This window comes from Primulina eburnea, unplaced genomic scaffold, assembly GCF_022965805.1.
Source record: "Primulina eburnea isolate SZY01 unplaced genomic scaffold, ASM2296580v1 ctg608_ERROPOS200000, whole genome shotgun sequence".
Taxonomy (NCBI): Eukaryota; Viridiplantae; Streptophyta; class Magnoliopsida; order Lamiales; family Gesneriaceae; genus Primulina; species Primulina eburnea.
The window spans coordinates 15834-27136 of record NW_027331387.1 but is presented as its reverse complement, the minus strand read 5'-3'; the positions used below and the strand labels follow the sequence as shown (position 1 = coordinate 27136).

Genomic DNA, 11303 nt, shown 5'->3' with positions numbered 1-11303 from the left:
CACACCTGTGTGGATCGGCGCGCAGGTGTGCGCGCCTGTTGAGAGATCTCGGCAGGCGCTGTCTAGCGCTCTCGCGTGGACGCCTGCGTCCCTTCGCGTTTTTTCGTGTCTCTTCAGATTGTTCTGGTATTTTTTCATGTATTTTTTCATTTCCTTGGCATTGTTTGATGATTTCATTCTGCATACACATTATATCAAAAACACATTATATCAGTTATACCTACACGACCCAATGAATCAAATCAATTTTCATTGTTTAAAATAGATTGAGTATATGGATCACATACATCAAATAAAAATCAATATAATGTAACCAAAAATCAATATAATGTATCACATTTTAATCCAACGACCAGAATTTATCCCAAATACAATAACAACAATAATGCCTAAATTCTTCAATCTTCTCATCGTTAAGTTGATAACATTTTCCCTAAACATGGTATAAGCTGCTGCCGCTAAACAGTATACTCCACATTCACCGCTGCAATGAAAAAACAAACATTAAATATACATTGATATACATTAAACAATAATAAAATAATAATTTTTTTTTTTAAAAATTTAACCTGGTTTTTTGAGTAGGAAAATTTTCTGGCCTAACTATACTCCATCTTTCTGAAGCATCAACACCCAACATATGTTGAAGCATAAGGGACAAAGGTTTAATAAGTTTAAGTAATGTCTTTCCTGACCTATCTACGCTGCGGTCTAAATCCATGATTGTGATATTCTTACGGCTAGGCAAAACCTTTAACAAAACCCAATGCCCGGGAAGATGAAAGGGTATCAAAATTATTTTGGCTTTGTTCCATGGAATAGCCAGCCACTCTCCAATTTCTGTTCTCACATAGGGCATCAAACATTCTATATTATTCTATCCGCCCTCATTGAAAGCACTCGAAACCAGCTGATGAAAATCTATGTCCATCAATGACACCTCATGTGACAATTAAATGTGAGTACGTCCTTTGTAATTGGAGCAACTCTCGACAACATTCTTGAATATGCTGAAAGTGATAAAGTGAAATATGTTAATTACTAAATCAATGTAAAAAACAAAAAACAAAAAAAGAAAAAACTTACTGTCTCGGTCAGCCAAGAAGCAGGTGTCCCCAATACACGAAACCACGAGCTATCGTAGGATTAACACAGCCCATATATCCTCGTATTTTCCATACAAGAATTAATTTCAGCACTTACTCGTGGCCACGATCTATTAGAGAACATTCTAGCTCTTTTCTCAAAAGTCAAAGACATCATATCATTCATAACAAGATGACGCAGTTCCTCGTCTAACATAGGCTCTTCCTCCACTGTGAACAATCTTGACATATGGCCCGAAGTTTTTTCAAAAGCTCGAGTCAAAGACGGATCGCTCACAAGTTGAATATTTGGATCCACCTCATCTGCTCTCATAAATGGAATATCTTCAAATCTATGCCTTGATATCTCGCCTTGATCTGAGAGAATAATACATACAATTTGTCATTTTTCATACTCAAAATTAAAATCATATAAATATTGATAAAACTTACCAACATTGACATTCATTGAAGGTAATCTCCCAATTATATCCTTCAAACTCGAGATATCGTCATGCATATTTTTCAATTGATTTATGATATCGGCTTGGTCCTTTAGTATCATCCCAACTTTATCCTCCAAACTTGTGAAACGAAGTTCATACATATCTGCAAGAGATGTGTGATCTCTATGCATAGGTATATGTCTCAAGTGAGTCAATGGAGGAGAAGGTTGATTCATGTGTGAAGGACTACGAGATGGCCGAGAAGATTTTCTGACTTTATCTCGAGATGATCTGGAGTATGTATATGTGAATGGATAGAGAAACGGTCGATCCTCAGTCTCAGTGTGTACACCCACTTCATCCTCTGGGTCGGCCAATGGATCTTGAGTGCAAACTACTTTGATACATTGACAAATTAACTCGGTAATGCGATTGATTATCACATTATCAGAATCAACAAAATTGACAGTCATATAATGTACAGACACCAGCTCCTCTGTGGTGGGAATGAGCATCCCCAAAATATCCTATATTAATCATTAGCAATAAACATGAAATTGTTAACGGTTAACAAAAAATATATCAGATAATACGAAAAATAAATAAAATGATTTTTTTGTATTTACCTTGTTATATACATTTGAAAATGCTTTGTTCACATCATCCATGGAAGGGGAATGGTTTTTACTCAATTTTTTAGTCAACCAATGACAGATCCGAGGTATCGGTACATTGGGACCTTCTCGATGTCTGGCGAACACTTCAGCTAATGCTGGAAAATATTCATAGGCCAAAATATAGCACATAAAATATAAACACATTATTAGTATGATATAAAATAACAAGAATATTTCATTTAATGAACAATATTTAGTTACCTATAAAGGATAAATGTAGTGACCCGTTCCAGAATCACCTACTAGGCAAGAACTAAGCATGCAATTAACCTAATTAACAATAATCAGAGATAACAGCGGAAAATACCAACAAAATAATGGTTATACAACCCAATCGAAATAGAATAACTCAAAATGAAATATCCAATACAACCATATCGAATCAAAACAATACCGATAAACTAAACCAACCAGATACTCACGTCCTCCTCCTGCTCCTCCTGAGCTGTCCAACCTGAGGCCTGCCCCGAGGGAATGGGGTGTCCAAGAATAAACAAAACCGAGGACGTGAGCGATAAGAACGCCCAGTACAAAAGTATGAGTATACAGACCTATATGAAATGCACATGCTATGATCATGATACCGGGGTAGTCAAGAAACAGGAGTCACAAAAGGATCTCAACAATGCTCAGTCTAGAGGCGCCAAGTGGATAGTGCCGCGCGGTACACCTCTGGGTCACTGCATCCACTACAAGACAGACGTGGACCTAAAATGTCCCGGACCACCGAAGCCCTCCCGACCCGTCGGCCACTGTGTACTCTCGGTGTCCATGCGTCCACAAGACAGGGCTGAGCGGCCCCAAGATATAGCTTATCTCGAAAGAGATACAGCTCAACAGTAAAGGCTATCTCGAAGAAGATACGGCTCAACATGAAATGCAACGTGCAGTAATAAACGTGACATAATAGCATGCATCATATGACATATATCAATGCACCACATAATCATGCAACACATATAAGAATGTATACTCAACCAGGATATCTCGGATAGTACTTTCGTACCTCTATCACAGCAATCCTAATTCACTGGAACAACCAGACAACAGGTCTAATCCAAGCCTATTCATCAAGTGAAAACCATCACTAAACTTATCTACCAGACTTAACTAGATAATCCTGAGATAAATACTGATAAAATTCCAAACCTTCGTCCGTCGCTAGCCCGCTGATGCCGCTAGCTCCCAACTAGAGCACAGCTCTGCTACAAGACCAGCAGCTCCCCGCTAGTGCCCAAATCTCGGAACAAGACTAGAACCTGTCAGAAACGACTGAAATGCTATGGAATTCTCTGAATTGGCGAGTCAAAATGAGGAAATCCGACCACTATTTATAGGCCATGTTCGGATCGTCCGAACCCTCTTCGGAACGTCCGAACTCTTACGTGTCCATTGGCTCTTGACAGCTCATGATCGGATCCTCCGATCATACACTTCGGACCGTCCGAACATGCACGTGTCCAGCTGCTCTTGACACCTCATGATCGGATCCACCGAACCTACACTTCGGAACGTCCGAACTCCCACGTGTCGATCAACTCTTGACACCTAATGATCGGATCCACCGAACTCACTTCGGACCTTACGAACTCTTCGGTGCTTCCGAACCATCTTCGGTCCGTCCGATCATGACTCGGTCAAAATTACACCTTAAACCTTCTTAATCACCATTACTCCGTTAATTACCCAATTTGGAATTCGGGCTACTACATTCTCCCCCCCTTAAAAACGATTTCGTCCTCGAAATCAAGTTTATAGAATGAACAAAACTGAAATAAAAACAACATCATTATTACATCTCAATTGTTGCTTCAATTCTCTCATCTCTGACTCTCATCTGCAGCCTGATCCTGGTTCAGCGCAAAAACCTGACCTTGGGCACGAGGTCGAAGATTCGAACTACCCACAGCCTGACCTTGCCTCCTCTGCTGAACAGTCGTCTGAGATCCGGAGCCAGATCCTGCTCCACCTCGCAACTGAGGACAATTCTTCTTGATATGACCCATCTCTCCGTACTGAAAACAAGCTCCTGCTGCTAATCGGCATTGCTCCGATGGATGGTTCTTACCACAATGCGCACAAGAATCCTTCTTCTCACCAAAGCGAACAACACCGCTAGACCTTGATCCAGATCCAGAAGAAGAAGAACCGGACTTCTTAAAAGACTGAGGTCGAGGACTCAAAACACTCGGAGGTCTAGAAGAAAGAATAGCTCTACCACGCTGGAGACTGATCTCTGCTTGACGACACCGGTTCACCAACCCATCGTACGAAGTAGGATTATCACAGACGGTGACACGATCAAAAATCTCCTGGTTAAGGCCCTGAAGGAAATGATCGTACTTGGCTTCAGAACTGCCACTGATATGAGGCGCAAAGGGTAACAACTCGAAGAATTTCTGCTGATACTCATCAACAGACATACTCCCCTGCTTAAGGTTCAGGAGCTCAATCGTCTTGGCCTGGCGAAGGGCTGGAGGAAAGTACAGCTGCATGAACGCTGCACGGAAATCGACCCAAGTCGCTCTACCCTGCGACTGAACTATCGGCGCAGAAGTCGATCGCCACCACCTGCGAGCACGGCCCTCGAGAAGAAAACTAAGGGTCTCCATCTTCTGCTCATCGGTGCACTGGAATGCGCGAAAACAACTCTCCATGCGCTCTAACCAATCCTCCGCATCATCGGGAGTCTCTCCACCAACTAGAGGCTTAGGCCCCATCTGCATGAAACGATGCATATCGAAACGCCTAGGACCATCCCGACGATGACGATGCTCACGATGACGTCTATGATCGTCCTGGTCACCCCATCGACCTACACTCCCCTGACTACTCCCGTCACCAAAGTGGTCAGCCATTGCTACAACATAGAATGGGGAAACTAGTAAATTGGTCAACGGAAATCCCAAAACAGAAATCTATATCCCAAAATCGTACGCATGCTCTGATACCATAAATGTAGTGACCCGTTCCAGAATCACCTACTAGGCAAGAACTAAGCATGCAATTAACCTAATTAACAATAATCAGAGATAACAGCGGAAAATACCAACAAAATAATGGTTATACAACCCAATCGAAATAGAATAACTCAAAATGAAATATCCAATACAACCATATCGAATCAAAACAATACCGATAAACTAAACCAACCAGATACTCACGTCCTCCTCCTGCTCCTCCTGAGCTGTCCAACCTGAGGCCTGCCCCGAGGGAATGGGGTGTCCAAGAATAAACAAAACCGAGGACGTGAGCGATAAGAACGCCCAGTACAAAAGTATGAGTATACAGACCTATATGAAATGCACATGCTATGATCATGATACCGGGGTAGTCAAGAAACAGGAGTCACAAAAGGATCTCAACAATGCTCAGTCTAGAGGCGCCAAGTGGATAGTGCCGCGCGGTACACCTCTGGGTCACTGCATCCACTACAAGACAGACGTGGACCTAAAATGTCCCGGACCACCGAAGCCCTCCCGACCCGTCGGCCACTGTGTACTCTCGGTGTCCATGCGTCCACAAGACAGGGCTGAGCGGCCCCAAGATATAGCTTATCTCGAAAGAGATACAGCTCAACAGTAAAGGCTATCTCGAAGAAGATACGGCTCAACATGAAATGCAACGTGCAGTAATAAACGTGACATAATAGCATGCATCATATGACATATATCAATGCACCACATAATCATGCAACACATATAAGAATGTATACTCAACCAGGATATCTCGGATAGTACTTTCGTACCTCTATCACAGCAATCCTAATTCACTGGAACAACCAGACAACAGGTCTAATCCAAGCCTATTCATCAAGTGAAAACCATCACTAAACTTATCTACCAGACTTAAATAGATAATCCTGAGATAAATACTGATAAAATTCCAAACCTTCGTCCGTCGCTAGCCCGCTGATGCCGCTAGCTCCCAACTAGAGCACAGCTCTGCTACAAGACCAGCAGCTCCCCGCTAGTGCCCAAATCTCGGAACAAGACTAGAACCTGTCAGAAACGACTGAAATGCTATGGAATTCTCTGAATTGGCGAGTCAAAATGAGGAAATCCGACCACTATTTATAGGCCATGTTCGGATCGTCCGAACCCTCTTCGGAACGTCCGAACTCTTACGTGTCCATTGGCTCTTGACAGCTCATGATCGGATCCTCCGATCATACACTTCGGACCGTCCGAACATGCACGTGTCCAGCTGCTCTTGACACCTCATGATCGGATCCACCGAACCTACACTTCGGAACGTCCGAACTCCCACGTGTCGATCAACTCTTGACACCTAATGATCGGATCCACCGAACTCACTTCGGACCTTACGAACTCTTCGGTGCTTCCGAACCATCTTCGGTCCGTCCGATCATGACTCGGTCAAAATTACACCTTAAACCTTCTTAATCACCATTACTCCGTTAATTACCCAATTTGGAATTCGGGCTACTACAATAAATAAATCCACTTATATGGAAGCTACCGAACCCACTGAAATCTGGATCATTCCCACGGCGTGCTACCAAATTTTCATATCTTCTGAGCTTAGTTTCAAGATCTTTTCTAAGTCCATAAACCATTTCTTCAAAAGCTATTCTACCCCAGGTATAGTTTATAAAAATATCAAAGTTATTTACTAAGTTAATCCATTCTAAATCCACGGTATCATTTTTATTTTTTCTTTGTCTGCTTAATACACCTACCACAAACAAAAGACAGATCAATTTCACCTTCTCAATGTCTATTTCTTCTCCTAAATCATTTTCATATTCATCAATTCTAACTATAAAATCCCCTAAACGTATACAATAACTTCCACTAAAATGTTTCTCCCTAAATTCATCTTCTTCAGTTATCATAGGATAAAAGTTTGAACAATTTAGGCCAATTAGCAAACAATACTCTAACAATGAAAATCATAAAGGTCGTTTACGATATATCATCCAAAATTCATCACTTTCACTATCATAACTTTGCCTACTATTCAAAAACCATAACAATTGATTGGAATTGTTATAATCCTTAGAACATAAAATTAAATTAATAAATTGAGTATACTGCACCAAATATTCTATCTCTTTTTCTTTTAAAAATGATACAATCTTCTTACAGATTTCAACGTATCTTGATTATAACATCAATAGGTTTAGCCAGGGCATTTATAACACGACCCAAATAAGTCTCACTCACTGGTATCTGAGCAATTCTTCCTGTTGCTTTTACAGAACTTCCTTCTTGTATCATCAAACCATCACCCATTAATACAACAAGTTAACTTGCATTCAAAGAATTGATTCCTTCCAAGTTTAGCGGGGAAGTAAACCTGTAAAAAAACAAAAACAAAAAGATTACTAGTTGTAAAATTTAAAACAAAACAAAGGTTATTAGTTGTAAAAATTTAAAATTAAACGTTCATTTTAAATTGGGAAAGCTTCACCCTGGGTCGTGGTCGTGAAGGGGTCATGAAGTCTTCACGTCCCGGGGTCGTGAAGACTTGTGCTTCACGACCCTGGGTCGTGTGGGTCGTGAAGCCCACGACCCAGGGTGAAGTCTTCACGACCCTCGGCTTCACGACTTAGGGTGAAGCTCTTCACCCTGGGTCGTGAAGAGCGGCCTTTCACCTTGGGAACTGACGAGACCCAATAGATTTCATATCTCAAAATAAATTTCTTATCAATACGTGGTTTTTTCGTTGGATTTGTTGCAGAGGAATACCTTGTAGACTCATGGTTAATTGGTAGCCAAAAAATCTAAACAATGTATGCAGGATGGAAGGTTGAGAAGAAAATGATTTTTTGTGAAGATAAGAAATGAAACGAGACCTAGGGTTGAATCGGAAAAGATGGAAAAAATGAGTCGAGTAAGTTTTTTTATTTAATTAAATTATAAATTTTATTATATATAAAATAAAAATAAAAATTTAAATACACTAATGAAAAAAATTATTTTTAAATAAATTTTAAATAAAAGATAAAAAAGTAAATTATATTGACTCCTTTTTTCTAAAATATTCGTTTATTTTTACTATGTATTGTAGCTTGTTTGCATACTCAAGTTTATTTATTACCGAATGGCGGCATACGCTCTGGCATCTGAGGTACAATAGAGAAATTCAACCAAACATTGGGATCGAATTGGAATATTAGGAAACTATACTCTGCTCTAATTTTGCTCGGTTACCCATTTCATTTATACATATTTTAGGGAAAAAGGTGAAGAGATGAAGAGGAATAGCTGTCTAGCGCGGGTAACGGCGGGCGTTGCTGTTGGCGGAGCTATCGGCGGCGCTGTTGGTAATATTTAATTATAACTCCTCCACTTTTCATTCTTTGAGTTGTAATGCATAAACCCTAATGAAAAGATATAACTGTAATGTTATCTTCAATCTTTGAACTGTCTTTTTGCGCTTAGGGACAAAATTTTTTTTGGATAACCTCTCACATGATTTTACCTTTGCTCTGGAATTACCCTTTATATAATTGTTTATGCCTAGATATAAATTTTGCTATTTTATACGGTGGAAAACTGGAGAAAATGAATCATTTCATGCTTTCTATGTTTAGGGACACAGACTTTTTAGCATTTTCCTCGTGACCCAATGTCCTCTATTGATATTGAATTACATTGAACATCAAAAGTACTCGCATATGTCAAGCTTCATAGTTGTTTCTTGCTTGGATTCATAAATTCAGTGCAATTGAGTTTCACTTTTGAATCATGCCTTCGGTAATAATCTGTTTTTATGAATATATTATCTGATGTATGCTATTGGTTGCAGGTGCTGTTTATGGAACTTACGAGGCTGTTAGATACAAGGTATTGTTTTTATTTTCTTATAAGTAGAGAAATCATGCTGTGTATTTTGAATCGAACTTCTGTCATGTTGTTGATTTTCTTTCTTATAAACTATTGGAATTCTTCCGCTATTAGTCATCTATACAGATCATCACTCGTTTCGGACTACTGAAATAAAAACTTCAAGCCAATTTCCATATAAGTTTCATGTGCTACGTAACAAGAATTCAAAATAAATTGTACGACGTGTTCCATAGTGTTGGTTGGGTTTTTCATGTTTACTTGTATCCTTGGGCTCAAGCAGGTGCAAATGAGCTGAAGGAAATTGCTCCCACACATAAAACTTTTCAGGATTTAATGTGAAATTTCTCCTAAACTCTATAAAAAACAGAACAATAACATATCGAATCTCTTCTGTTAAATCGTCGCCCCCACCCTCCAATTCTTTTGGTCTGCCTGCCGATGGTTGAGGGCGTCTAAATTTGAGGCAACCATTAGGCTCAACAGGGGGTAGCTGAAGTTGCATGCAAGCTGCTAATGTAGCTTGCTATCTTGGGTTATAAGGCTGTCAGCCTCCTTGTTCCATTCTTCTTTGCATCTGCTTCCTTGCAGCCTGCTTGAACTTCTTCTCGTGATTTTTTTCTAAGTCAAGTTTTTGTTTCTGCATTGAGTGACATTTACAAATGGAATATTGTCATTGATGAACCATTTTGAGTGACAAATTATCATTTGCTTATCCATAATTGATTCATTACAGGTGGGTGTCACCTCGCACCATTTTTGTTAGACCTTTCACTGAACATTTGTTTTTGAAAGTTTTTAGGGATATCATGAACGATATTGTCTGTTAAATATGATCTTGATCATATTATCACAAAATTTAAGTCCTAAATAGTTGCAATTAGCTCCATTGGTCCGACTTCTTTTTTTTTCCTTAACATCCTCATTCTAGTCTTTTTGCACTTGATACACCTGTCATAGCTCAACGTTCGCATTACTCCTTATTCTTAATAAATTGATGCATTTGTGCAAAAATTCAAATATAGTTTGTTTGGTTTTATCTCGATGCAGGTTCCAGGTCTTCTAAAAATAAGATACATTGGACAAACAACGCTGGGCAGTGCTGCTGTTTTTGGTCTTTTCTTAGGAGCTGGAAGCTTAATACACTGCGGGAAATCTTACTAGTTGCCTCTTAGACCGTTGAGTTAAATTTGTATTTCCGTCGAGACTTGGTTTCCTTAGAGGCATCATGACGGGGAAATTTTAAAAAAATGATCTTGGTCAATCTAAGTTTTTGAAAATTAACCCTCTCTATGTGAATTTGAGTGTTGTAAAATACACTTGAGAAAGTTTAGTTTTTTAAAAAGAATTTGATGAATGTTATTTTGGTAACTATCTCGCATCATGAATATTGATATTTGTGTGTAAATTATGTTGGTATTCTTTAATTTTGTTGGCGTTTGTTACTTCTACTACATCCTTGATGTTTTTAATTCAAAATTCCACCTTTCTTATTATGTTGCATTGCTTTTCACTTTAATGATAATTTCTGTTAAAAAATGAGGTGACGTTGAACTTTGCAATCTGTCTATGTGCTGAGCTCAAGCCAGCGTAGATTTGCTCAGCTTTCTAAGGTATTGTTTGGTACATGGGATAAGAGAGGGATTGATAAATAATCATCATTATCCCATGTTTGGTACATTTTTAAAAAGCTCATGATAATATCATGGGCCCTTGATAAATAATTTTTTAGAAGGATAAATTATCTCTAATAGAAGGTGTGATAATTTTAATTTAATGATAAAATACACTACAAATGACTTAATTACCCTCAATTTATAAATGATTTTTTATAAATCTATGCTAGTAGGTAGAAATTAAAATCAAATAAATATTTTATTTATTTTTATATATTATATAATATGATAATTATATAAATGAATTCGAGATAATTATATAAATAATTTTTATAAATCTCAATAAAATTATTAATACACTCGATTAACCTTAAAAATTAATATTTTACTTGACTCAAAAAATCAAGGGCTCAATTATCATATTATTAATTTATTATAATATATAAAATTAGGTAAAAATAATTAAATCATGCAAGTACTATCGGCACATGAACAGATAAAAATATGAATTCAAGCATCAACTTTGAAATTATAAAATTTATTATGATAAGGTTAATTTTGTCATTACAATCTAATATATAAATTTAATCACTCTTATTAAAATCATACCAAACATTAAATATAATATCCTACATCTTATTTATCCTTAACTTATCCTTATATT

At 38.3% G+C, this 11303-nt stretch overlaps 2 protein-coding genes across 5 annotated transcripts; one reads left to right on the top strand and one right to left on the bottom strand.

Moving 5' to 3' along the window:
- Positions 1–348: 348 nt before the first annotated feature.
- On the bottom strand, positions 349–2052 carry LOC140821518 (uncharacterized). Of its 4 annotated transcripts, none has more exons than XR_012115773.1 (3): positions 1539–2052; positions 570–1463; positions 349–484 (listed from the first exon to the last, which is right to left on the bottom strand). XR_012115773.1 is itself a non-coding variant. In XM_073182020.1 (2 exons), exons 1-2 carry the CDS (start codon positions 2044–2046, stop codon positions 1147–1149), a joined length of 825 nt encoding a protein of 274 aa, XP_073038121.1. In that variant the 5' UTR covers positions 2047–2052; the 3' UTR covers positions 359–1146. The 4 variants fall into 4 exon arrangements, 1 of the variants encoding a protein (XP_073038121.1); XR_012115772.1 differs by having other exon boundaries at positions 359–1010; positions 1087–1463; XR_012115774.1 differs by having other exon boundaries at positions 359–1457.
- A 6240-nt stretch (positions 2053–8292) lies between these two features.
- On the top strand, positions 8293–10474 carry LOC140821514 (uncharacterized). The gene is made up of 3 exons (XM_073182009.1): positions 8293–8500; positions 8986–9023; positions 10074–10474. Exons 1-3 carry the CDS (start codon positions 8428–8430, stop codon positions 10185–10187), a joined length of 225 nt encoding a protein of 74 aa, XP_073038110.1. The 5' UTR covers positions 8293–8427; the 3' UTR covers positions 10188–10474.
- Positions 10475–11303: the final 829 nt, after the last annotated feature.